This window comes from Anopheles bellator, chromosome 2 (assembly GCF_943735745.2).
Source record: "Anopheles bellator chromosome 2, idAnoBellAS_SP24_06.2, whole genome shotgun sequence".
In the NCBI taxonomy this organism is placed as follows: Eukaryota; Metazoa; Arthropoda; class Insecta; order Diptera; family Culicidae; genus Anopheles; species Anopheles bellator.
The window spans coordinates 68,594,037-68,621,747 of NC_071286.1; the positions used below are offsets into that span (position 1 = coordinate 68,594,037).

Below are 27,711 nucleotides of genomic sequence, written 5' to 3' on the forward strand. Positions count from 1 at the left end.
CTTTATTGTGTTTTCTTGAAAATCCAATATCATTAACACTAGAGCCTGTTTACGCCTATATTTACACGCGAAGAGATTGAACTGTACGCTGACTCTGTCTGTGCGACAAGTGGCAACATATAATACCATTCGAAGTTCGTAGATTGCTCATCTCCTGAGGCGCTTCACTATCACTAAAGATTGAAAGATTCTGTTCCACACCACACCAATATTCAGCTGTGTCCCCCAGACTTACAAGCTACGTTGGCATTTTACTTTCCTATCGATCTCTACCTAACTGGCAAGAACCTGAAGGGCGCATCTCTTCGCCTCAACTTTGCTCTCGTTTTTCACACCATTAAAACGTAAAACGCAAAAATCCATAGCTAAGGCATTTGATCACAGATACTGATTGCTAACAAATTGGTTGCCTTGCGGCACTCGATCTCCTACTGCGGCTTCCTGTGGCCCGGGCGAAGATTTTAAGTTTAATTGATGATGAAACGAAACATTGCGCGTTTTTACTTTACCACAGGACACAATTAACATTCGTCCCCTCGCCCCAGGGCTGTGCGCTATCCGTGGCAGGAAGGTGACCAAGGCACGATACAAACGTAAAACACTAGAGCAACGAAAGAGCCACGCGAACCGTGCGTCGCCGGTGTTTACCGTTTGTTGAGCTTATACCAGAGCACGATAAGCGTGCTGATGTACATCGTGATAATGATAAGCATGATTAGCACAAAGTTGGATTGCATGTCGACGTGCTCGATGTCCATGTCCTTCTGGAACAGCACCGGGTTCTTGAAGTGGCAATAGATAGTCGTTTCCGGACAGTTCAGATCTTCGCGGTTCATGCCGTAAACGGAGTTCAGGATCCCGTGAAAGCTGGCCCGATAGTAGCTGATGTGCCACATCCATTTGAAAACTGGTGTAATATCAACGTATCGCGTGCAGAAACCGAACACGGAGAACAGTACCGCCAAGATTGGTCCAATAAACACCGCCAGCTGTTGAAGTGGAAAGAAAAGAGAAAGAAAAACCGAACGATTCAAATTAATGCTACTAGCGCCATCTATTCGGCGTACCCAGAAAGCTTTGTGCCATAAAGCGAGCCTCCCATAATAAGTTTGCATTCCAAATGCTATAAAATGATAAACGGCCGTTCCGCAGACGAATCGTCGGTTTATCATTTTTCGGGCAATCATTCTTAGGATAGTAGGATTTTCAGCTAAAATACAATGTCTTCAACTCCGTCTACGAACCTTCACGGAGAGTGTTGCTCCTACGAAGAAACCCCACGCTTGGGCGCAAATCGAACCGGCCACGCAGAACAAGGCAAACAGGCAGAAGCGTTCGAAATTCACATAGTTCCCCGTCAGATGATAGCTGATGACGACGTATATCAGGGAGCAAAAAATCTAAAAGAAATAATAACCGACAGAAAAAATTACCGCTTTAGTCACTGCGGCGCGTGGACGATATGAATCACTGTGACGCTGGCCGTTTCTAAAGAAACATCGAGTGAGCGAGTGTGGATGATGAAATTAGGGACGAAAAACGTGTAACGGGATCCGGTCCAGGCCCGGTCGCTACACTTTCACTTACCTGCACCGGTATCTCGAGGACCAACACGGACAGGAAATACGGACCCAGCTTGTACCAGCGGTTGAAGTACTCCCTCGTCAATGATTCCATCTCGATTTGAACTGTTCAAAGAACGGAGAAGAGGAGGGTGTTTGGCACGGGAGGAGAAGTATCCGACGTCCACTAACTTACACGAAAGCACGACGGCCATTTTCCCGGTGTAAACCATCATCAGCATCGAACCGTAGAGATACACGTAGTTCGCCAGCACTTGGTTTGCGTTTGGTCCCACGCCGATGTACAGATACCCGAAGATGGTGGCGATCGTCGCGTGCGCCAAGATTCTACAGAACAGCAAAAACTAGCGAAATGATTGACGGTTAGAGAGTGCCGTACGTTTGACACATTATATGGGGGTTAGGAGTGCCGATTAATGGTAATGCTCAGTAATTGAATAAACATTACAAGCAGCCGCCAGCAGGAGAGAGAGATGAAAAGAAGCAACGCGTGACAATAATCTCGCCGAACCGGTTAAAACCCGTTCTCGAGGCCCACGAGTCAATTCAATACACCCACTTTTCCTTGGTCCGGGTTAGCCAGTCCCGTCGTGACGGATAACAGCACGGTCACGGTCTAGAATATTACCGCAAGCCGCGTTGGCACGGTTACTATCTGCTGCTCCAGAACCACAAGCCACACAGCACGGAAGCGTTGAATAATTCAAACGAACGATCGAACACGGTTCCGTGCATTCGATTGAAATATAAATCATTATCAACTCAGAATGGGGCCACCCGAGGCCGCAAGTGACTTTCAGCGATCGGGTTACGCAACAAGTGTTTGATGAAATTTTTAGACAAGAAACTCGCGGACCATAATTAAGATGTGAATATTGATTTCAACACCGACAGTCGGCAATTACTACACAATCGTCTGTCACGCGAGTGCAAACGCAACGTTAATAATAGTAATAATGGCTAACACGGTAATGGATGGACAACATGCTGAATGCATTAAAAAACTCCTTGATACTTACATAGTTTCGCCGGGTCATCAGCAAGTTTCGGTAAACCAATAGCAGAAACTGCATGATCAGGGAAGCAGGTTTCGTGTTCGTCAGTGAGCCATTTTCCTCGTACGACGATGTGTCCGTGCCTTCCGCCTCCTTTTGCAACTTAAACATTTCGTCCTTCGTGCCGATGCCAAAGCTCTGCAGGGATGGTTTCTCTGAAAACACAAAAAAGGTTTCGCAAATAGCTGTAGCCAAACAGATGTACCCTTACGAAAACTCCCAAATCCATATTCCGTTTGGCTATCGACTGGCCCCACGACCGGTTTCGCAAACAATATCGGAACGGAAGGGTAGTAATTAGCACGCGGATCTCTTCCGCTCGATCTGACAACGGCCAATTATGGCGGCGACATTAGGGTGGCACCGTCACGGACGACCGCCTCCAGACACAACAGGGAGAACAAAAAGTATCCCACCATCAACATCATCATCATCGGTGGCCCATATCGGTATTTACTGGGTGGTTTCGAACGCAACGTGGCGTACATCCCGTTCTTCCCGTTGGGGAGCACGCTTTTTTCGATCCTCGAACCGCTGCCGGGACGGCTTCGTGGCCACGCGGTATTTACATTTTCTACAAAACAACCATCGGCCATGTGGCACCATTCTGGTGATGGGGTTGGGGTCCGTGTTTGAAAACAGCACAATTGCAGGGCACCCGGTGTGGGGCGGCAGCAGACCGCTGGGCTCGAAAACCAGTTCAAGCGTAAGCGTAAATATGCTGAGCACAGGAGTACGTCGCAGAACTTGCTTCGCTGATTGCAGAGGTAGCGGTGGTGTGCTGCTGCCGCGGTCCTAAGATCAAAAGGAAGTTCCGGACGTAAAACAAATCCAGCAGTACGCTGAAATTAGCACCTCGCCTTAAGACAGCCGTTGGACCGGCCCAAAGTATCGATAATTAAAAAAGGCCATTCTAGAACTTTTGTGGCATTTGGGAGCCCAGACCAGGATGGCGATGAGTAAACGCTTTTAAGAGGCACGCCAAAGGCGATACTTTTTTTTTTGCACCCTTTTCGGCGTCATCTACCGCGATCGACCTCGCCGCCGAATCTTGAAACGCAGTAGTAACCGACGGAATTTGACCCCCGGGTGGGCCCCCGGGAAATTTGGTCTCACGCAGCACATTCAAAATCAACAACTAGTCAGCCACCGGCCACGCCAGTTCCTGTGCCGTGCGAAACAATGTAGCGTTGTTAATTATACATTCTTCGCACCAATCGCCGGAGATCGGAATCGGAGTGCATCCCGCGAGCGCGAACGAGCGTCCAGCGCAAATATTGGGACGATCTTGGCGACGAGGCTCGAAAATATTCCGTGCGAAATGTGGCACAACCGCGCCGTTGACTTCCTCTACCAATTACGTGCGCGGCCTGAGCAAACTTTCAGTAAGTATCCGGCGAACCGGAGCTGGCGAAGAGTGCGAAAAGTTCTCGGCAGTTCAGGGCGGGTGAATTACAACATGTGGCAATATGTTTGCCGACCACCGCGTTTATGGTAAGTATTTCTACTGCGGTGTAAAATATGATACCGCAGCAACAGGGAGAGAGAGTGAGAGAGAGAGAGGCTGCCTGGGCGGCTGCAAGAGCACTCCGAAGAAGTGCAGACAGCTTAAGCGAGTCTCCGGTTCAATGATTGATCCGAAGGCTTTTCCATCCGGCAGGCGCGGCTTCGCGTGCGCCAAGGTACTCTTCTAAGGGCGCGCACCTGAGTGGCGCAACCGCGTGGTGGTGGGCTGCCCCCCCCGTAACTTGGCGGTTGGAAAGGATGGTAAGCCGATCGAACGTGCGGAGGTCGCGCCTAGGAGGGTCACACGCGCAAGAAATGGTTTAACGGCATTCGCCGGTCGACCTTTCGATCGTGCGATGATCCGCCCGATCCGGATTCCCCGACGAGGGGAGGGGGAACAGAAATCAAACGGTGGCCACCGATGGCCTCGCAGCACTACCTACCGTTATCGTCGTACTCGGAATCCAGCTCGATGCAGCGGCTGCTGATTTCGTAATACTTCTTGAGCGCCGCCTTGATCACCTTCCCGACGTCGGCCCCGTACTCACCGACCGCTATCTCCATCACTGCGCGCGACCATTGGTGGACATTCGGCGAGCGATTGTTGCGTAGCGTAGACATGATGAAATCGGAGGACGCATTAGAAAAAGGCTTTCGGTTGGGGCGCGCTTAGCTACTCACTGAAATCGGCGGGATTGTGGTAGCTCGGGCAGTGGTAGCCGAGATCGCCCAGAAACGGAAGCATCTCCTTGGTGGGGCCCTGGTAGAAGCAGTGACCCTGCACGACCGTGTACAGCTGGTCGAACATCTCGAACAGGAGCGCACTCGGCGTGTGGATCGTGCACACGATCGTCCGGCCATCCTCGGCCAGCCGCTTCAGCAGCGAGACGCACTGGGCGCAGGACGAACTGTCCAGCCCGGTCGTCGGTTCGTCCAGGAACAGGATCGGTGGGTTGCTGATCATTTCCAGCGCGATGGCCAACCGCTTCTTCTGGCCCCCGGACAGGCCGGCCGTCGGCGTGGCGCCCTTCTGCTCCAGGCCGAGCATGAACAAAATCTTCTCGATCAGCTTGCGCTTCTCGGCAAGGTCGATCCCGAAGCCGAGCTTCAGGTGGGTCGCGCAGGTCATCGCCTCGTTCACCGTCAGCCAGGGTCGAAGGGCATCGTGTTGCTGGATGTAGCAGGACAGCTTGCGGAAGCTTTCCGAATTGTGCGAACGGCTTTTGCCGTTCACCTGCACCATGCCGCTGACACCGGACGACCTAAAACGACGACGACGAGCATGAAAGATTATTATTACTCCGACAGGAACTTGCGCCTGGCGTTGCCCTTTGCACGTGAACTTACACATAACCGGCCATGATGTTGAGCAGCGTGCTTTTGCCCGCCCCGGACGGACCCATGATGGCGGTCAGTTCTCCCGACTTGAACGATCCATTCAGCCCGTGAAGAATCTCCTTCGACTCTGCAATGGAACGAACGGACGGATGGGACGGACGAAGGAGCCGATTAATGATTATAAATACAGCGTACACTTGCCGTTAAGGCCGCCAAAATTTATCATATTTCACGCCGCTGTCGCAACAAATTGGCCACTTAGCGCTCAGCGTGGCCAGCTTGTAACAACCTTGGCGCCGATGGTCGAGTTCGGAACTTTGCCACCCCGCCCGGAGCAACGGAATGAGGATCCATTTTTCATATTTCCGTTCGCGTTCAGCAACACAGAACCGATCAGTCATCGATCATCTCGGTGGCGATCGTGTCCAGCGACATCACAGTTTCGGACCGTGCCGAGAAGGGATTTGTATGATTCTTTGTGAGGAAACCCGTTTTCGGGGATGTTTTTCTTTTATCGTTAACAGTTCGTGTTTCAAAGGTTCGAAACGCCATTTGAAACCATTCGGGAATGTCCAAAAGTCCCAAAAAGAAATGTAGAAACAGCTTACTCCGAAGCACATTCCTTCCAGTGACGTCCGAGATTCTGAATTTAAAATTCAACAGTTTCTTATTGCGATCGAGAATGATCTCACCGTAAATGTGGCTCTGGATCTGGCTCCACAGTTAAATAAAAATCACAACCGTAGCCTTCGCATCTGCGTTGTTACGATTGCTGCGCGGCGACATTGAGATGCTGGTGGGTTCGTTACAAATTTCTTCCGACTTCCTTATGACCTCGTTGCCTCGAGTGACGGCTGATCGATGGATTACCGGCACCACAACCGCAACGTAACGGACAGACACGGGAAGTGGTGACTACACTTTGTGGGTGATGTAACTTCCAACACCGCTCAGAGCATTCGGCCACGGATGGAAGAGTGGCCCCCGCGGACGACGATGCAGTTCCGTAGCGGGGCCATTATCAATACTCTCCCATGCAGCACTAGTAAGCAGACACCGTCTTAGATGCCATTGGCAAAAACCTGTCACGATTGTCGCCCGCATTAGAAAGTGAAATCATGTCCCTAGTCTTTTCACGCTGCACCGGGCGAAGAAAGGAAAATTGCATCGCCAGCCGAGCGTGGAGCGATGCCCCCACGAGCTCCAGCTTCTTTCCGGTTACCGGGATGGACGTGTGAAGACCGTCGACAAAGGCCGCTCGATCAATGTCAAGAAGTTATTAACAGATTTCAATGTTATGATTAAATGCACATCCCCTTCAAACCCCGACCGACCGGGCCGAAGATCGAGTGAAATTGTGGCGAACGGTCCCGGAGAAGGTCAGCGAAGGCATCATCAATTTTCTCAAATTAATTGAACTCTAATTGAACTCAGTTTGCCTTTCCGAGACTTTCGACTTTCGGGTCCATGTTTGCCATTCTGCTTCGCGCCTGGGTTCGGGCGGTTTTTGCCCATATCGCTGCCGCCGCCGCCGCTCCCCAATTAAACATTGAAACTTCGAGATCGCACAGCCTCTTATGCCCCGCGTATGTTGACACGGTCAGCACTCTCGTTCCTCGATCGAGGCCGGCTCGGCGGTCGGTCAAAGCGCGACACGAACGTGTGGCGTACATAACGTGTTGATTGTCGATGACCAATTGACGTCCAATTGCCGAGCATAACGGTAATTCCGCCCCGCCGCCGGTGCAATGGGAGTGAGTCGCTCCCGCACGCACACCCGTTCCATAATTCCTGCGCACACGATCTGTGCCAGGGTTATGCTTGACCGCCGATTTTCGTCCGCACGCACGCGCGCGAGACGATCGTCAACCTGTTGCCTTTCGGAGGCGGCCACGACGGCTTCGGCCCATTGAATTTTGGGGGGGGGGGGGGGCCTGATTCGCCAATTTGCCGCAAAAAAAGGTATTGGTTTTGCTGCCGGTCCGGGACGGGACTACATCAAAAGAAAGATTGGAGTGCATTAAATATTTGCTAGTGGCCAATGTTTATTGCCGATAAAATAAACGCGGAACAAGGCTTCTGGTTGTAAAAAAGCAACAAAACGCGCCACTGACAGCGACCCGTGAAAAGCAGGATATTGATTTATGGATCTTTCTTGTGCCTAATCTTGAGAAGCGGACTTGAATGTTGATGACTAACAAAAACGGTAGTTTCAGCTCGTTAGGCACGCCAACTCGATCTACCGATTCCGAGTTGATCGCAACAATGTGGCCCTGCGCAAATGCGCAATGCAACTAGATGTTCAAGAAGATCATTGACACCTTCGAGGGTGGCTCGACGATCGATTATCGTCGGCTTTTATTGCCCCACAGATTTATGATCCGCTAAACGACACACCGCCTAAGGTACAGTATCATCCGGCGGGCAAATATGTTTGTGACCGTGCGTGGAAAACAACGGCATTTTTGGGTCAAGAGCCGCATACCGTGCGATGCTCACGAAACGTTCACGACGATTTTGCATGATTTTTTTTCGACCGATCGCATCGATTGCAAGATCTCTTCTAGTTTGACCACAAAAGGCGGGAGGGTTGTGTCTGCAGCGGAAGCACTTTGGTGGCCCGAGGCCGATGTTTCCAAATAGTTTAAAATATGCACACCCCACACATTCGGGGTTATTTGGGGCCAGGTCCATTTGGAACGGGTTTTTGGCCGGTTTTGCGTAGACCAAGCGCCCGCTGCCAAACGGGACTAAGCCGTCTCGGGCGAAGTCCGATCCGGCGGAAAATTGATTCGTCAGAGTCCAAAATGCCAAATGTATGCAAAGCGATGCCCTTCATCGTAGCGCGAAAGCCATCGGTCGGCTTCGTCCTGTGGCCGCTCTCGATCCCGTGTTGTTGCAAACTCATGTTACGCCAACGACGCAGATGGTCACAAAAAAACGGACCATTTATCGCGGCTGATTTGTAGAGTTGCGGAACGGATTCCATTCCCGGTGTTGCCGGTGTTCCGATTGTGTTAAGATTTCGTGTTCGATTTCAACCGAATCGCTCGTCGAAGGTTGGCCAGCTTCGGCCAGGTTGTTTTCTTTGTTTGCTTCTTCTAGCATATTTTCTAATGATAGCATACTTTCCGGAGACACCGAGTTGCGCATAGCGACGGCAAGAATGGGCGGCCAGTCTATAATTATTGATCGTAGTGCACGAGTGCCCTTCGTGGTGGCGTAAGACCAGCACGGCCAAACACCCAGTAGCGGCCGGCTTCTGGCAAAGCATCGTTAGAATTGACTCAAAGCCACCACGGTCCAGTGACCGCTGCAGTAATGTACCTACAATTGATGCAGAGCACATGCGTATGTGGGGTTCGGTGGACCACCTTGAGCAAAACTGAGCCGAAGGGGGTAGAAACGGAGCACGACACCGCGAGGCTATTTTCACTTCCCTTCCCGTGCGGTGACGTAGAACTCTCGTGCGCCATTAGCGCGCCGTGAAACTTTGAGGTTAAGAACATTTCGCGCGGCCTGCGCGGAGCATAAACGAAAGTGGCGCCGGGGGGGGGGCTGCCATTAGAGAGGTAGTTCACCGGCCCACCTTGACACATTGCGATAATGAGCGTCTGTGGTGAATGATCTTCCCCGTGCCACTTCGTGCTTGGTGCAAAACTGTACAGAAAGCTTCCCCGTGCGGGACCGGTTAGCGGGGGTATTTCCTTGCAGGAGCAGAATTTCCTCCGGCAGAGGAAATTCTCTGTGCCGGAAATACACACGGGGAACTCTGGTGTCGAGAAAAAGCGGCAGCGCGATCACGTGCGATCAGCAGAACCGGCGTGTTATCCAGCATGTTAATGACCGATCCTTGAGCCGCCAGGCCAAGTGTGCCGCTGGTAACCCAGTAAAACATCCGCTTGAAAGTAATGTTTAATTTATCATCATCTCGTTTGAATATTCCCTAGCCGGTTGATCAAGTCCCGAGCCGTTCGGTTCCGCGGGTTTGAATCCTAACCATCCGGAGTCTCCGATAGGCGCAGGAAAGGTAATGTAATGCCATTCATTAGAAACGTTTATTGATTTGCCGATTTACGATTGGTAGCCGGCCAGAACGGGGGCTGGACTGGAGCTGCGGCTGGCGACCGACTGGTAGCCACATTCGTGACCGGTTTATGGTGATGCTGCCGAAGGGGAACTACAACATTTATCGTGCTAATGACTCGTGCAGTGATTCTTGCCCACAGTAATCTTGCCGATTGATGCCGAATGCTAATGCGAATGGTATTAAAAATACTTCTCACCACGGCACATGTTGGTCGTGTGCTCGGTGAGAAAAGGCGGTGTGCCAGGAATTGCTGCACGCCGGCGAAGGTGTCCGCAACAATGCCGATTGGTGCGCCCCTAAATGAGCAATGGTGGGGTGCACCCGATCGTTAGAGTAAAATATGCCAATGCATTCGAGAGCGAATTATATTTTATGAGCGCGTTTTACGACATCCTTGCATTCGCGATGGATTTCCAAAGGGTTCCTAAAAAAATACACGCAGACGATAGGCGTAGTAAGGATTTTTAAGCTGTTATCTTGGAGTGTGGCTGTCGAAAAACATTCCCAAAAAACAGTTCTTATCAATTGAAAAACTTTTCAACAGCTGATTGGACGATGGCAGAAAACGGCACCAACGATGGTCTCCATTAATATTTGAACAGGTGATCGGGTCGAAAAAAACAGGTTCTAGATAATCTGATCGTCTAACACCGATTGGAACGTTTTCTGGGCCACGAAATGTGAAGCGTATACTAAAATATTCGTACGACTGTGGGCCTGGTGAACGGAACCACGTGTAGTGGACGGTGAACGCGTGGCGGTCTCCAATGAAGCATAAACCAAAAAAACAGCAAGACCACCTTGAGCCAATGAAAGTGCCCAGTCGACCTTAGCCGAACCGACTTACCAAACTTTGCCTTCGATATGTTGAAGCGCTTCACGTTGTAGCGGATGTCGCGAAACACGATGTCGACGGGCGGCCGCTTGGGGAAGCGATAGTCCTGCGTCTCGAGCAGCCCATTGTGGTACATCGTGTTGTTGTTGGCGCCTTCCTGACTATCGTTCAGCTCGATCGAATCGTCGATCGACGAGCTCTCGCCGTTCGCCGGACAGCAGCTGAACGCTGACGACGAACCCGCCGTGGTCGCTTTCGTCCGTGCGGCCATTTCGGAGTGACCGATCTTCTCGCCCGGCTGGTTGCCGGATGCCACACACGTTTCACCCCTTGCTGGGGTCATCATTTAAGCACGATAGTTTTTGAACAATCTTTCCCAACCGCACAACAGAAATTCTTTTCGACCGACACTATTAGCAAACTCACTGCGCTCTGTCACTAAAGTACGACCATCGTTCGTCTGGGCACTGGCAATGTTCTACGCTACTAAAATGGTGTAGCTTCCTCCGGAATGTGCGACGAAATGATCAATATCCTGGAAAACGTTACATTAAATTAGATTGTTTGTTCTCCCACCGGCACACAACGTTCTCACACGAGTTCCGTAATCCGAACGGTGTAGTTTTAAATGCTCTGAGCTCGCGCATCATTAATGAGTGTTTCGTAATTACGGCTCCATCAGGGAAGCAAGTAGTGTTACAATTGAACCAATTATTTTCGCAAATTATCCGTGAATCCGGGCACGCTTCACGTTGTAATTGATATTCCACTTCGCCACGAATGTTCCACCGAACGAGGTGCGCTTTTTCTATCCCCACTACAGCGAGCGATCTTTCAGTGAAGGAGTGCATCCAGCCCTATCGCAACAGAGGTTCGCTATGCAGCGTTGGTTCGTTCTTTTTCCCCGAACAGGGGGAACTCCCAGATTGTCGGACCCGATCGCCAAGTGTCGAATGTGAGCTTCTGGAGCAAGTTAGCTATCGCGATGCAACCGAATCGCACACTCTATTTACAAACAATCGTCACATGTAACGGCGAGCACTTCTTGCTACGATTCCGCGGTTCTACAGCTTGCATTAAAAATTACAGCCCGACCACTATCGCAGGAGCTGAAACGATGGCGTCGGTGACCGTGCGGCACGTGCGAAGGCTCACGGAACACTGACGTCCAGAGGAAGCATTGACTACGGAAAAAGCGGAATCTGTTCGCGAGCGGCGAGCTGCAGTGCATTAAATACGTCTGACACCTGGGAAATGAATTGGGGTCTGAGAAGCACGCGCCATGATATCGCCACGATCGCTAGAATACACGCTCGAGATCATTTCTTGATGATAAAATTAGTACACCAAATTAGACGATGCGCATTCTAATCGCAGCCACCGATCTTTTTCGCTGAAGATCACGTCAGCCCAGATGACGTCAACACTGGCCTTACAATAAACAATGGCTAGTCGGGCAACCACCCACTGTGAATCCAGAACTCTCGCAAGGTTTTCTTTATGTATGCCGATCATCCGTTTCTACTGGGGCATTCGCAGATGATCAACTTACGGCCAACGTCAGGTTATGCAACGAATGCCGCGCACAGATCATAGTTGGGATAAAATAGTTAAATTCATCGTAGCTAATCGTTGTGTCTCTTCCGACTTCCTGCACTGACACGCACGGCCGAGTATCAAAGGAATCACTAATTGGAATGAAAAATAAAATCCATATCGACAGGCTCATTACTCATTGTAGTTTATCATCACGCCGCAGTGTTTGAATAATTAATGCAACCGGCCTTCCCAGGGCGTAAAAAGCGGGTCAGTCACGGCAGACTAATCACACAACCCTTCCGTAATGATCCTATTTCTGGGACCCATCGCAATCGCCGCATTCGCTGCGGCTAAGAAGTGTCTGAATCATCAACTCGGTTCCATACAGGATTATTTTGCTGATTCCGTACCTCTTAGGGAAATTCAGTTTATTTTGGCAATGGAATGAACAGCTCTCCAATCTTAAGACGTCCGTCAAGCCGCGTCCTTTTTCTGTGCATCGATCAATGGTTTCTGCGATGCGAACGACTTTGGCCCACTTGACTTCGTGGCCCCTAGCATCGGACAAAATTGGCCAACATCTGACGTTCACCTTTCCCAAACGAATACAAAAAAACAATGCCCGAAATGGTAGCGACGGCAGTGAATTGGCTTTCGAAAGTCCTAATCATACCAAACGGCCGTTGGCGATCGAGGCTCCCACACAGCAGTGACCTTTGCCCGCCAAGCGACTCCAAAAGATCAGGCTCCGTGTGCCTGAGCCCCTACCATGACCAACCGACCCATATCAGTGGATCCGGTAACCTAATTACCATTCCCGCGTTCTCACCTAGTAGACCCACTAACCATACTTGACGGTCGGGGCCCTGCGCAAACCGGTCAAAGTCAGCGCCGCCATGCGAACAATGTTAGCCTCTATCAATTCTGACACGTCTTACGCCAAACGGCCCAAGGAAGACCCGTGAAGACGCTTCCCCTTATCAATCGCTAATAATGCAACAACAGGCCACCACGCAAAAGGGGAGGCGGCGGCTTGACAATGGTGACCTAATCACGAACGGAATTCATGATGGCTGTGCGGTTTACGGCGCACAGCACAGTTCTGTCAAGGGAATTCTTCGACGCCACCGGCCGTCCGCGGAACGTGCGCCGTCGTGATTAATGGAAGGCACGGTGCGTCGTCTGAAACCCTAAACCGCGTCGTTCCGTTGTTAGCATTCGCGCAGTCGAGTAAGGCACTACCGGGTCGTAAGCTAAAGTTCAGCCTCGAGTGTGTCGAGCACTCGGACGCAGCAACTCGAGATCGTTTTGCGCAACTCGAGTTCGATAGCAAAATGGCATCAATCTTTCATCCGTGATCGGCCAGACACCGACGCTTTGATTGATGATCGATCGATCGTTTATCGCCAGTTTTTCGCTGTCATCGAGCGTCCTTTAGCATTTGAAAGATAGGTGACCGCAACGGTCGCACCGGGCACACCACGATCGATCCTTTTGAAGTTCGCAGATAGCCACCCGCGTGAGTTATCAACATATTGAGTTCCGTGTACATCCGTGTCGGGCCAGAGACGCAATCTGTCGGCCTCGGGATGCACGTCTCGCGCTGTTGCAATACCTGGGCTGCGTGGTGTGGAATATTAATGCACGGAAGCATCATCCGGTGAGGCACGAACACGCAGCATGATCTGCCACCGAAGGAAGGAAGCTCGATCAACAAATTCTTCTCTTGTCTAAGATCTCGACGGTGGTTTTAGAATGCCCAGAGGCTGGCTTCTAATAAGCTTACTCGTTTCGTAGCACTCTGACATTGACCTTCCGGGGGGGAGGGCATCGTGACCTTGCCGTGGCCAAAAGTATAGCCGTGTGTAAGCATAAAATAGTTTTAATTATCCCAGCCAGCTCAATGTTCAGCGAGTGGCTGCTCGCGAGCCACCAGTTTCGGGTTTATTTCGGGCCTTTGGCTAATGGCGCTGGGCATTCAACTCTTTGGTCGAAGTTTATTGGACGGATAAAGATAAAGTGGAGTTGTAAAAGGAGCACGCAAAGCGCGAAGAATGTCGCTCTGGTCTCAGGACATAAAAAAACCCCGCGCGCAGCGTTAGCTCCAGGCTGTCTGGAAACCAGATTGTGGCCTTCTTGGATTCAGTTCCGTGGTTTCCACACGTTCTGCCACGTCCACTTTGTTGTTGTCCAAAATTTCGCGTACCCGTTCGTATAAACAACATCGGAAACGTTATATCGGCGCCACAAACCAGACCCGGAGCTTCTCGGCCCACTCGTCCACCTAACGACGATCGGCAGAGTCACGGCCGATCGCGGCGTTCTAGGTTCCGACCAGTTTTCTTTTCCGCACTAATACGCGCGGTTTTATTCTTGGCCACGAGCTGTTCGATTCGCTTCGCTGGACATGCTGCCCGCGCCGAGAACGGCCGGTGACAGCTGTTGCTGGCAACGGAGTCCCTTGAATCACAATCTTTTCCAAACGTCGTATCAATTGCGGTCCGGCAAGGAGCGCTCGAGTGCACTCTCAAGTGCATCAGTGCACCGCACCGCACACAGGTCCGTCGTTTAGGCGCAGCATTGAAAGGTTGTTTATGTTCCCCTTCACACGTGTGTTGCCTCGCGCGCGGGAAGCCCTGGCCGGCGGCTTCTTTCCTCCACACCCAGGCCTACTCGTTTGCCATGGCACAGACCGCCGCCGACCGTCACGACCGTTGCGCGGCTTCCGATTTTGCGAAACCGCCGGCCCTTCGGTTTCTTCTTTCTTTTCCCACCCCGCGCGGTTGTTGCAAGGTAGGTAGGTTCTACGCACGCCATGCGCAGGCCCCGTTCTCGATCGGATATCGGCTGACGAAACCGACGACCGATGAAGCAACCGAACCACACATGGGCGGTCTTTTTAAAAGCGTTAACCTACCCGCCCAGACGCCACCCGAATCGGGCCAATTACCATGCCACCGCTGGATCCGTTTTAAATTCCGACACTGGCCTGCGATTCAAAAGTCCCCAGCCAAAGGTTTAATCACAACCCGGAAAAGATTTAATTCGTCGCACTCGCAGTCGGCGATGACGTCGATCGCAACGCACGCGCTACGGAATTGATCGTTCTTATCGTCGTTGGCTGCGTTCTTATCACACGCTGCCGCAGGAAATGCAAACAGAAACCATCCGGTTTGCCAGTCGCAGGGTCTGGTCGGTCTGGAGATATTTCAACACTTCGAACCACTTCGTTCTTCCTTCACTTGGCGCTCGCGGGAGGTGGGTCTTCACCCTCGGAGGATAAGCTCCGGTGTTAGCTCCGACGAAACACTCACGACCACTATTGTTTACGCCGTCCGGTGTCCACGGGTATCGGAAATCGATCGAAACCCGGCACGAATGCGCCACAATCTGTCGCGCTCTATCTCTCTCGACCGAGAACGAACGGGAACGTCAACATTTGCTTATGCTTTCGCCGGTCCGTTGATTAGAGCGCGCCGTTAGATTGCTTCCCGCGGCGGCCGCACAAACAATCGTTACGAACCGTTCCGACGACGTTGCGCGCGAGAAGCGCACGAAACCGAATTGAATCATCCGTTCCGTTCCGCCGTTGCGGCCACCCTTAAATTGTGTCCGCTCACCCGGCTGTTGTTGTTACTGTCGGCATGTGGTCCACAGGCAACCCTTGCGCCTTTGTGAGAGAGAGCGACTCTAGCTCCGAGCACTGGTCATCTTAACTCTTCAACGTGCGCGGAAAGACTGACCGATTCGCCGAACGGTGGCGGAAAACTTGTCTGGCCACAGCGGAATCGCACTGTGGGGAATTTGTGTCGTACAGATGGACATATTCGGTTTCAGGAAAAATCTACGGATTTTTTTCAACGTTCGCTTACTTATTTTTTACAGGTCATTTAGTATCAACATGTCACAGTATTTTTTACAACGGAAAAAATAATTTGATCGAATTTTTTTGTGGGCAACAAATTAAATTTATGGACGAATGTTGAAAGTGTATAAGGATTTGGTCCCTAGCGACTTCCATCTGTTTTCAGACATAAAAAATCATGCCTGAAAATCGGTTTTCATCAAATGATGACGCCGTAACAGCTGTGGAAGCCTTTCCAGTTTTTCACTTCAGGGATGGAATTTATAAATTGGAGTTGGATGGAACAAGTGTATTGGTGTTCAGGCAGCCCATACTGAATTTCAAGTGTATTTCAAACCATAACAGTCTGTTTTTCTTATCAAGGCTCCGAATATAATGAACATCCCAGAACTTATTAGACTATTTCTGCATCCAAACTTAAATCGATATTTTATACGTGATTAAATACACGATCGATCGCGATATCGACATAAATATTTAATATGGCAATGAAAAAACACCAAATAAAAAATTCTAAAAATTTAAAAAAATAAGAATATTAATAAAAATAATATAATTAAAAATTGCACAACGTTGAAGTTCAAGTTTCGGAATCTCGATGTTCCAGTTTACCTAAATAATAGAAAAGACATAAAGTTCGTGAAGGCAATATGTTTTTGGCCATTTCATAGACTACGTAGAGACAAAGTGCCATACATTGAGTGTTTTCTTAGGCCTAGCGGATACGAACGGATCGAGGAAGATTCAAAACCTACATAATTTAAAATTGCCCCAATTTAAATTATGATAGTATAGGCATTTTTTGTTGTAAAGTTCTGTGGTTCATTCTCCGGTTAGATGGTTGCATTTTCGTGGTTTTCGTGGCGGTGAAACGGTGAACGGTATTTTGCTGTGTACACAGAATTATTTTCACAATAAACGCATATGATCGGTTTGACCGGATTAATACATTTTATCTTTGAATAAATGTAATTTATATGAACCTTTGCTTTGCTGGTTCTTATGAAAATTCGGGATCCGTTCGCCGTTCGTTCGATCGTTCGGGTCGAGATCTGAAAATGCATCGATCGATCAGGAACAATCCTTTCAGCGAGCGAGATCCGAGTTGGGCACGAGCTCGTGAAGGTTTTCGGCCCAGTTATTTTCGTTTTACTTCGGCTGATGGGGGGAAGAAAAAATGTAGAAGCGCTCGCAAAAAATTTTTGTTTTGTTTGGTTTGGCCAAAACTTGTCGCGTCGCAGACTCGGCCACGGTGGGATCGCTGCCAAGTAGGTCACAAACTGTATCCTTCGTGGATTCCAAGAATTTTCGTCTTGCATCGTGATAAGCACGTGACATTGAGGCGCCCAAACAAACCGTTTTCGGGAGCACGATCGGTGAAAGTTGTATGGTTACTCGTAGCCTCGGATCACGTGCGGAGGCTGCGTCCGTCGATCTCGAAATATCACTGCACTTGACTCGTTTAGTTTTTGTTGTTCGTCCGTTGTACTGCCTTCCTGGTCGGTGACGTCACGAAAGCCTTTGGATTGTGCAACATCAACACCAGGGTTACTGTCCGCACTGGAGGATGATAGGACTACCGTGACCGCCAGTTGCGTCGGATGAGGCGGGCCAATCTTCGAAGAATCTCGGTTCAATCGTCCGGCCGAAGGGCACATGGTCGTAGCTCCCTCCTGCCGCTACCATGAGCCCGATCAGCAGAGGGCGCCAATCGACTGACTGGGGGACGTGCGATAATCCTTGTTTAATATGCACTAATCGGAATGCATCAGATCTGAGCCTCCTCCGGCTCGGTGAGTCGGGTGACTAATTGTCTTTATTTTAGTTTACTCAATCAGTTCGTATCGCCGCTGCAAGGCCGTTCGGTTAGACGGTTAATCAAGAAAGGCTATTAATACGATAAATGGTACCTGCACGGGGGGGAACTTCCCTTCCACGGATCTTCCCATCGGTGTCAGGCGTGCGGAACTTGTTTGTCGTGGGACTGACCTATTTTCGCCGCAGGGGCCCTGCCCAAGACTGACGGATCTGACGTCACCATCGGGCACAGGGACGATCGTGCCTTGGGGCGCCTGAAAGGGTAGTTTATTAGACCGCACATGAAACTTGCTTGCCGTTGTAAAGGTGAGTTACCTTCGATTGGAGCCGCTGATTACGGATCCAATCATGGAACCTAATCTACTGTTTAACTTCCATTAGAACGTTCGGAAGGTACTGCCGGTAACGAGGTGGGTAACGATATCTAAGGGAACTACCTCGTTCGGTTGGTGTTTAAACCCGTACGGTTAAACCAACGTACGAAACAGCTCACTCAACACTGTACAACAATGTCGTGCATCGAACAAATGCGGTTTAAGGCGACTACATCTGATAAGAAAGGGCTACCCATGTGCCTTCGCAGGGTTATTGAACTTGCCTTGCACTCCAGTTATCGGCCCCAGCGAGCCTCCAAAATTGCATTTATGCAGTGTTGAGAGCGATAAGATTCCTGGGCCCGGTCACCTATCAGTATGGCTGGGTTTTAGGCCGAAACGTGACCATTATCCAGCGATAAGATCCTTTAAGTCGTGGCTCTAGGATTTCATAAATCGCTAAATACGTAGCCAGCCAGCAGTCTAACCGATAGCCGTGGCTATTTTATCTTATCATCACCGGCGTTTCGGGAACGTACAGTTCAATTCGTTCAATTCGGAACATGTTTATTAGAAGCCACAGAAGCACTTCTCCATTAGAGTCTAATGAATGGCTGTCGATTAAGACGGGCGAGTGACGGGTGTTTGCTCACGAGCTGAGCCCAATTAATGGACCTTTAATAACCGATTCGGTAAGTCACATTTATTTTTAATTTCATGTTCAGTGGGCCGCAAATTGAGCTGAACGATTCATACCCAAGACCAGCCCGACGGCAATCGCGATGGTCAACAGGATGGCCGCCGAAGCGTGAGCAGCAGATTTGGCTTTTCGCTTCGGTGGCCTATCGTGATTTCGGCCCAGCCGCGGAGAATGACTGAGCGTTCGCATTGGCCATAGCAAAAGTGTTTAGTCACGCAAGAACTCGTTGGCGGGAATTGCTTACATTTAGCGTTCGTTCACCGTGGAATTCCTTCGGCTTCATCGCATTCGAAAAACAGATTTATGCGGTAATAATATTACGGACTCTGTTTGCATATATTCAAAGCGGAGCACTTAGCAAGAGTGTTCTAAAAAGGGGTTCATTCATGTTTTGATCCGCTGCCGTCGCTGCATCGGAACGGCACATGGAAAACAGTCATCAATCGTGACTGGATGCACTTCCAGTCTCTTCGGCCGAGAGGCTCACGTCTGCGGAAATAATGAGCCGCGCCGTAATCGTGATAGCGAGCTGCACAAAGAGATGACTGCCGCCATTTACCGCGTTTAACCTTTCCATTAGCAACAATTACCCGGTCACAAAGCGAGGTTCTAATCGAATGAAACGTCTGTCAACGATGCGCGACACGTTTTAGTGAATCTGAGAACATTATCCGATTGTTGTTGTTGCACCAGTTGTGTATGGTTTGGCTGAACTTTTTGTTGGAGGTCCAAATTTTGCAACCCACTAGGTGGGTTAGGCAATGTAATCGATGTTGTTGTATGTTGATTGGTGCAACCGGAGAAACCTTTCAAAAAAACCTAAAGCTGCCAAACAGGTTTTTAATAATAGGGGCGTAAAATTAAAATGCTTTAATAAAAAATCTTTTAACATTTCAAGAGATCCTCGGATACGATCTCCTTAACCACATATTTCAGGGAATTACCTAACTGTACGTGGGTCCAATGCCCAGGACTTGTGGCACATCAGCCAATCCTTGCGATTGTCCCTCCGGGGGTTAGCATTCATAAATGCTTGGGCATTGGCACGTCAAAAGCTGCCTGCAGATCCCCCGGCGTTCCAGGGTATTCTGGCTACACCCAACAGAGCATTTGTCTCGAGAACTTAAAGAGCAAGGGTAGCCCTTAAAAGGTCTTCATTCGCAGCCAGCTCGCGCATCATGTGGTCTCCGTTTATAATCTCCTCATCGGTGAATAGCACTCTCCCGCTTCGCCTGCGACCTATTTTATTTTTCTATATCCTGCTTACCTACCTTTTTTCGGAAAAGGACGCTAAGGTTCGTCGCCTGCAGTTTTCACCATACGCCTAAGAGTCCCACAGAACCGCCATGGTCCGCACTTCGTCGCTTCGACAATGGTTGCCATTTTTTGATGCCTCAGCACCGTTTAAATGATGGAAAGCAGAGACGAATAAGACTTACCTTAAGTGTTTTCCAATATATTAAATTTAGCCCAATTTAGAATTAATAACAATGGACACGGATTTTCTTTAGCTGTATTCAGCACACGCATTTCGAGCTGCGCCGCACTATGGGGAAAACAAGTTCATAAGCCTACTTAGAAACCGAGGATTTTAGTTATACTTTCTTAAAATAGATAAGTTATCTTTCTGTCAAAGTCGGAAGGGTGGTTAAAATTACTCTTGAAAACACAATCCGTAGCTTCTTGCTAAAACAAAATATGTCCGTCTGTGACAAACAAATTCCTCATAGTGCGTTTCAAAAGCGTTGAAAGCTTCAAAGCTTCGTGAAACGAAGTGCGCTGCAATTCGTTTCACGCATGCAAGCTCTACATTGAACACAAAGGAGTTGTATGCAAACATTTAAAAAAGACGGTTGATGAATCGCAAGATATTTCAGCTCGTGCCATCTCTTCTGTCACCGTTCGACGTTTCATTTCAATTTGCAAAGTGCGTCACCGCAGAACACGTTCGCCGTCTCTATACGTAAGCTATGTGAGGATTAATCTTTGCACGGCTTTGCATATCGTAAAGAAAATGGTCATCGTGTATTAGGAAACATCAACATCAGTTTTGGATAAAACATTTATTGGCTATCGAAGACTAACTTATACTATCGGGGTTATACGATGAACAATTCTTAGGTCATAGAAATCAATCGTTATCGTTGGAATGCCAAACGAATGCGTACCGCGCACGTTAGCGTATTATTTACAGTAAAAGGTGAACTAAACATGGACAACGAAAACAAGACGTATTGCGCTAAGCACCTAGCGATGCACTTTAGATAAGGTTGTGAATGAAACAATGGAACCTAACCTCGTGTTTTTGGCAACCAATTTTTTGGTATCAAACTGTTGGCCCCCCCGTGTCTACGGCACGGTCTCCGTCTGGTAACAAAATCTTATCACGTTTTTTTCAGCACAATATCACGAAGAAATTGCATCGACCAACGGACCGTCGATCCAGTGTCGATCGTTGAAATTGGCAGGAACTGTATGCGACTGGCGAATCATCGGGTGGGTTCTTCGGGAACGGCTCTTCGTCGCCTTCGCACCGAACGGGGCGGCCTACCGCACGGACATCACCTTCCACCGGAGGCAGAAGTAACAGAGGACACGCACAAAGATCAGCGTTGCGCAGAGAGCATACACATCCTTCCAGAACTGATCGCCCTCCATCGAAATCTCCGACAGGAATTTGGCCGGATATCTAACGGGAAATCGAGAGGTAGGTGAAACGGAAACTCGAAGACATGGCCATACTGCTACCAACCTGTAATGGCAGTACGGCTTCAGCTCGCAGTCGAGCGTTTGTCGATTTTCCCCATAGATTGCGTTCACGTAGCCCTCTAAACCGTAGCGCAGATAAGAAATGTGACTACCCCATTTTAGGTAGCTCGGCAGATCGCGCAACGTCACACCGAAGCCAGCGAACATCATCATTGGGATGGTCAGTACGGGCCCGAGGAATGTACCGTTCTGTTGAATGGAGCGCGAAAGGGGTGAGCGATCTGCACATCGATTGCCGCGCGATTCTGATAAGCGCACAAAGACGGCCACGGCGTTACTCACCACCACGTTAAACCAGGCTCCAATCGTCAACCCGAGGCTCTGCGCTATCATCACTATCAGCAGGCTGATGGTGAAAAACATCCCAAACCGGAACCACTCCATCGGCTGGCCGCTCATCAGGTAGATGATGACGGTGAAGATCAGGCAACACGCCACCGACAGCGGGATATCGATGATCGTGACGGAGAGGTAGTAACACTTGAGCGTGTACCATCGATTGAAGTGCTCCTTCAGGATGACGCCCATCTCGGTGGGGACTGCACGGGAAGAACGGCACGGACGGGTTAAGAACAACATTGTGGGCCGGTCGACGCTCGCCAGCTGTCAGGATTGTTTGCACTCACATGTCAGCACGGTCAGCATCATGGTGGCCATCATGTGGTGCATCAGGATCGAGAACAGCAGATTGTAGTTATCGAGTACGCGCGAACCCTCGTTGCCCGCGTCAATGAACAGGAATCCCAGCATGGCCGCGATGATGATGTTCACGCCGAACCGCAGATGCGTAAGGGTGGCGTCGCGTCTCGCCTTGATAATGCCACGCTTGATCAGCACCTGAAGCTGATACATCTGGGACGTAGACGTCAGGGCATTCTTCTGCTCCAGATGCTTCTTTATCGGATACTTCTTCCGCCAATCCTCGACCTTCAGTATGTTGCGCTTGTCGGCGAACCACTCCGTCGATTCGCCATTACCCATCTCCATCACCATTCGCTGGATACGATCTTCGCCGTGTTCGCCGCACGCCAACTCAATCACTGCAATGGATCGTTCGGGAAAATCTAGATCATTTATCGGTTCCAAGTCAATTTCTTCGCGCACCCACCGTAGTCGGCCGGGTTGTGGTACACCGGACAAGGCATGTCCACCGACTGCAGGAACGGCACGAGACTGTTCGTACAGCCCTGGTACATACACTCGCCGTTCGACAGCACGTACACCTGATCAAACTCCTGGAACAATTTAGCCGACGGCTGATGGATCGTGCAGATGATCGTGCGTCCCTGGTGGGCTAGTCTCTTCAACAAATCCACAACCTGATTGCACGAGTAGCTATCCAACCCGCTGTGAAGAGAAAGACAAAACACTTTGAAGGTCTTCTGGCTGATCATTTATCGCCGGTGAGTCTTACGTAGTCGGTTCGTCCAGAAACATGATCGTAGGGTTGTTGATCAGCTCCAGCGCAATAGACAGCCGCTTACGCTGGCCACCAGAGAGTCGCTTCGTGATAGTAAACTGATGGTCGTACAACCCAAGCACGGTTAGAATATCTTCAATCTAGAACGATGACAACCAAATCGAGGTAATTAAATTGTTCCAGTGACATCCGTCCATCAGATCACGACGTACGATCGACTCCTTCTCGTGGTGCGACTTTTCCGGCCCGAGCTTTAGGTCGGCAGCGATCCGCATGTTCTCCAGCACCGTCAGGAGCGTCTGAAGCCGGTCGTCCTGCGTAATGTAGCACGTCATCCGACGGAAGCTGTTCAGATTGCGGACCCGCCCGTTGACGTACACCACTCCCTCGGCACCAGTCGTCCGGTAGCCGGACAGGACATCGAGCAGCGTGGACTTGCCGGCCCCCGACGGCCCCATGATGGCGATCAGCTGCGAGCCCGGGAATTTCCCGTTCACATTGTGCAGAATTTCCTTCTGGCCTGCAATGGAAGTAGGACTCAGAATCAGCCGCGCGTGTATGTGTCCCATTGCCTTATCGCGACACGTAATTAACCTTGGAGACGTTGCGACACACGCAAACCAGAGAATAATCACCTAAGCGAAACAATCACTAAATCCAAAGTGTTCAAGAAAAAAAAAATCGTCAACCCGTTGTATCAGCGACCCGATATCTTATCAACGCCTGCAACTTCCTTGAATGTGGCCTCTTCCTCGTGCTGCATCGATAACGCAAAAATCGCCACCACACTGGCGGTGTATGTAACGCAAAAGGGAAACATCAACTACCGTGGCGATCCCTCGATTGTGTATATTTTTTATTCACACTTGCCCGCAGCCGCAGCCGAAGTGTTGACGACGACTCAGAACGACAACATGCCCCGCCCGGTTGCGCCCCGCTGTGCGCGTGCCAAAGTCCAACCCGTTTCATAAGCAACTACGCCTGGCAGGACACGGCACCAGAGGTTGACATCCTGTGCCGTTGGATCGGACCCGGATGGTGAATTAATAGTTTTTTGATAACGATTGTGGTGCTTGTTTTTGGTCGCTCGCCGAAGGCCAAACTATTCGAGTGATTTCATCAATAAACAGACCAATCCGGCGTCGATTTTATTTACTACACCACCGCCGCCCCATGGAGTGGGTTTGACGTAAGCGAGCGAACGCATGATAAGAGAAGCGGTGGCAAGTGGCACCAGCACGATCCAACTAGCAACAGGTCTGTGGCGGGGCGTAACAAGGTTCGCTGGTTCGACGTGGAAGGATTACCTGGGCGTCTGGGCTACGCCCTCAAGTCGCTTATCCAGAGCTCTCGACTCGGCTTGATAAGACTTGGTGCGCTAAGTCAGGTGGAACAAAGGTCAGTTTTTGAGTGGCGGTCATCAAGAAGAAAAAGGGAGAAAGATTTGATTTCTGGTGTAGGGTCCTCCTGTCGATTTTGAGGCGCTCTCAGGGGTGTCCCAACGAGTGCGGTACGAGTGGAGCCCTCTTCAAATTCAAAGCGCCGCGCCGAGGACTATCGAGAGACAGCAAACACTTCGCTTGTGGTGGGGATGGCAGAAAACAGTGGATGCTGTTTCTTTAGTGACGATGTCGTATCAATAGACTACTAATGTTTACAGTACATCTGTAGATGGAATTACGCCTCGTCGACCGGCGGATACAGGTTTATAACTACAGTGCGGGTATTTAATCATCGATCAACCCGGGCGCGAATGATAATTTTCTCCGGTGGAGTTCAAGATCGAGGCACACGAGGAGCAGGGCACCTTCGACCTAATCAAGGCTCCACGGGCCTCGGCATTCTATGCTCGCATGATCCGGTGACAGAGCGAAGTCGCTCGCGTGCACGCACGTGAGTCACCGGCGGGGACGACAAGGAAGTTAACTCTAACGACCGATCCGACCGAGCTGCGTGGTGTGCGAAATTAACGGCTTCGTCGCGGGTCAGTTGTGCTGACGGGCGCAAACCCGTTGACCGTGGCGCGGACGTGGCTTTGCTGCGCGGGTTCTTTATGCTGTCCGCCGCAAAACAGTGCGCCGATCGATCCCCGCACGGCGAGAGTGTCTCCTGGCGCGCGCGCCCGCGTCGTTCGCACGTCACTCGATCGCGCGATTTGACACCCGACTCTCCGGGGGCCTTATCATCACTTTCTTTCTTTCTTTGTGCGTTTGACGAGTGCGCAGGGCCCGGCGCAAGAGTTCTCCGTTGTGTTGCCCCGCACCGAAGGGCCTCTTTCTTCAACGCGCCAGCGAGCACGGAGAGTGTCCTGCCCCGAGTGGACACTTCAAGGACAGGCTCGCCTCGCGGATGAGCGCACTCCGCGGCGAACGTGTTTGTTTGCTCGATCGGGTGTTTTTTGTTATTTCGCTCAAAAACAATAGTAGTGCGCCGTAGAAGGGGAAAAATGACCACTGGGGCTCCCGTTGGGTTTGCCCTATTTACTATGCATCGGGCAGCTAAGCAACCGTTGGCCGTTGAGCGGTTTATCTGGCGCTAAGAATGTTAACGTCGCGATAGAGAGCCGGCCAGCGAGCCTTAGTGAGTCAAGTAAAGATATCAACGGCTGGTGTGGTTTGTTCTTCTCGTCAGGAAATGGACTTTGATGTAGGAAACATAATGTGACGTCATTCGGTATCTGAATTTTGTTGCTCGCTGCCCGAAATGATGAACACACAGCATCCGACGATCGTGTCGATATTTACACAACTATTTGGCGGCTTTTTCGCAGAACAGGTTATGACGATACGAAATCAACAAATATTACGAAAAAAAACGGTTGGCGTTCAATGTTTCGCTCGCATCGAAGATAATTGTTCGTCGTTTGGCATTTCAAATATTTGCCCAAGGTTATTCAACCGAAATTTACGTCACGTCAAACCGGCCCAAAGTCAGCTCGGAGATCGATCGCTAAGCGTCATTGAGTTGAGCAAAGATAAAAATCATAATTTGTAATTTGCGGTACTACCTCGACTTGGACGATGCGAACGGAACACATTGGATCACAACTGTTGTTGCTATCGGATCTCAGATCCGCGTTGGGCGCCTTCCAACGGCTGAGCTCGCGAGCCCTGAGCCCTAAGCGACCCTTAGCCTAACCAGACATTCGTCAGCGCGTCCCACGCGGATTTACCCATTTTGGATCGCGATCATTGTGTTCCGTTCCGATCGGTCGGAAACCGAGATTCGCGCAGTTCTTTGTTCCGTTCTCCCTAGCTCTCGCTCTGTCTGGCCCCTTTTTCGCTCTCTTTTCAACGTAAACAAAATGCGGTGTGCCAGTGAACGCCAGCGAAACGTGTTCGGCTAGCAGCATTATCACTGTGCGATCGATTAGGAAAAAGGTGCCGATGCACGAAAATGAAAACAACCCCCATTTGGAAGGGTGCATCCACGGGGCCAACGATCACCGGGTATCACCCACTGGATGGAGGTGATTGTCCTGTGCACCGATCGGTTCGATGCTTTTTCGATGAGCTGGCACGATCGCAGCGTGTTTTCTTTCTCCAGTAGTAGCAACACTTTCAGGAGCCGGACCAGCTTACCTCTACGAAATCCGAGACTGACGCAGTACGAGACATCTTTGAACTGAATGTCGACCGGTTCGCGGGGCGGCAGATTCTGGAAGGGCCGCGTCGGGGTCTCCGTGTCGTGGTTCGAGGAAAACGCGATGGTGTTGTTGCGGATGACCGCCTGTTGGTCCATATTGCGCGAGTCTTTGCGGTGCAGCGGCACCGTGGTCTGGTTGTAGACCGGTGCGGAATGGTTGGTCTCGCTCAGGTTAACCAGCGCAATGGCTCGCGCCTCCTGCTGAAGGATATCCATACTCGGGTCGCTTCTCCGTTTGCCCGACACACTAACTCAAATCCCACGCGGGAACGTTGCAATTCTTGAAAGGCAGTCGCTGGAAACTGGAGCAACCCGTGTCCTCCGTGAGTCTATCCGTCGTTGGGGTGGGAGCGTTGCTAACGACAAACACTTGTGCACTCACAACCAGCAACCATTCTCGAGCACCTGCAAACCCCACGATACGTTTCCGGCGTCGTCCGGTGAGCTTCTGCGCCACGGACGAGGACAAACCTCGGCGACAGTTAAAAGGGGGGGTACACGAAGCTCGATCACTGCCGCACCACACACCGAGGGCGATAGGTCCTTCCACACAGAGAGCGGTGGGCGAACGCGCACTTCTAACCCCGTTCAGCGACAAAGAACTACTGATTCTTGGCCGCGCCCGGCGCAATCGAAGTCAGCACAACGCGCGCACTAAGCCGCGACTGCAACGGGGGAGCGAGATCGCGGTCCGGGCTGTTGCTGTGCCGTTCGCGCAGCCGGCCCAACTGCGCCGTCGGCTAAAGGTGGCCAGCAAATCACCGTCACCAATACACAACCCTTCAGCGATTCCCGAAGCCGGAGTCCTCGGGCTGATAACTGGCACGGATTGATAACAGCTCGGCGTACGGGATCGGGCTTGGAGCCTTCGTCTTCGCGGGAAAGGTGTGTAAGGCACCCACAAGCCGGCCACCCTATCGTGGCCTTCAAATTCCGTATCGCTAGCGGGTGGGTTTTGGGTCTCGATCCGCAAAAGGGTCTCTGGGGGGTCTCAGTGGAGGAATGTCTGAGGGCCCGGACACCCTAAGTTGGGCAGCCGTTTGGGCGAAAGTTGTCGATCGCGATCAAAGGTCGAGGAGCCGGAACCTCGGACGCGTGCGCTTCGCTAATTAGCTGAACTTTGGCGGGGCGCGAGAGATTCTCGCGTAAGAAGGTGAATCATGGGGCAACTTCCCCGGCCCGCGAGAATGACCCCGAGCAGCGAGAGTCATTGCGCAAGGCCTGGCAACGTGAG

At 50.7% G+C, this 27,711-nt stretch overlaps 2 protein-coding genes across 2 annotated transcripts; both read right to left on the reverse strand.

The window, feature by feature from the left end:
• Positions 1-539: 539 nt before the first annotated feature.
• On the reverse strand, positions 540-15,676 carry LOC131211905 (ATP-binding cassette sub-family G member 1). Its single transcript, XM_058205582.1, has 10 exons — positions 15,567-15,676; positions 10,420-10,942; positions 5,492-5,609; positions 4,826-5,406; positions 4,588-4,710; positions 2,603-2,793; positions 1,759-1,927; positions 1,588-1,688; positions 1,245-1,400; positions 540-989 (listed from the first exon to the last, which is right to left on the reverse strand). Exons 2-10 carry the CDS (start codon positions 10,751-10,753, stop codon positions 645-647), a joined length of 2,118 nt encoding a protein of 705 aa, XP_058061565.1. The 5' UTR covers positions 10,754-10,942; positions 15,567-15,676; the 3' UTR covers positions 540-644.
• A 5,011-nt stretch (positions 15,677-20,687) lies between these two features.
• On the reverse strand, positions 20,688-26,793 carry LOC131211601 (ATP-binding cassette subfamily G member 4). The gene is made up of 8 exons (XM_058205149.1): positions 26,414-26,793; positions 23,045-23,352; positions 22,827-22,972; positions 22,521-22,759; positions 22,039-22,452; positions 21,695-21,951; positions 21,396-21,601; positions 20,688-21,332 (listed from the first exon to the last, which is right to left on the reverse strand). The coding sequence occupies exons 1-8, from the start codon at positions 26,691-26,693 to the stop codon at positions 21,191-21,193; spliced, it is 1,992 nt and encodes a 663-aa protein (XP_058061132.1). The 5' UTR covers positions 26,694-26,793; the 3' UTR covers positions 20,688-21,190.
• Between the last annotated feature and the right edge of the window lie 918 nt (positions 26,794-27,711).

Bases quoted from the DNA above. Each gene is read 5' to 3' on its own strand.
- LOC131211905 (XM_058205582.1), bottom strand. From the start codon at position 10,753: ATGATGACCCCAGCAAGGGGTGAAACGTGTGTGGCATCCGGCAACCAG. The intron at 5,610-10,419 runs GTAAGTCGGTTC...GTTCCATTGCAG, and splicing joins CATATCGAAGGCAAAGTTTG to AGTCGAAGGAGATTCTTCAC. The intron at 1,689-1,758 runs GTAAGTTAGTGG...TTCTTTGAACAG, and splicing joins AATGGCCGTCGTGCTTTCGT to TTCAAATCGAGATGGAATCA.
- LOC131211601 (XM_058205149.1), bottom strand. From the start codon at position 26,693: ATGGATATCCTTCAGCAGGAGGCGCGAGCCATTGCGCTGGTTAACCTG. The intron at 23,353-26,413 runs GTAAGCTGGTCC...CTTCCATTGCAG, and splicing joins CAGTCTCGGATTTCGTAGAG to GCCAGAAGGAAATTCTGCAC. The intron at 22,973-23,044 runs GTACGTCGTGAT...TCATCGTTCTAG, and splicing joins ACCACGAGAAGGAGTCGATC to ATTGAAGATATTCTAACCGT.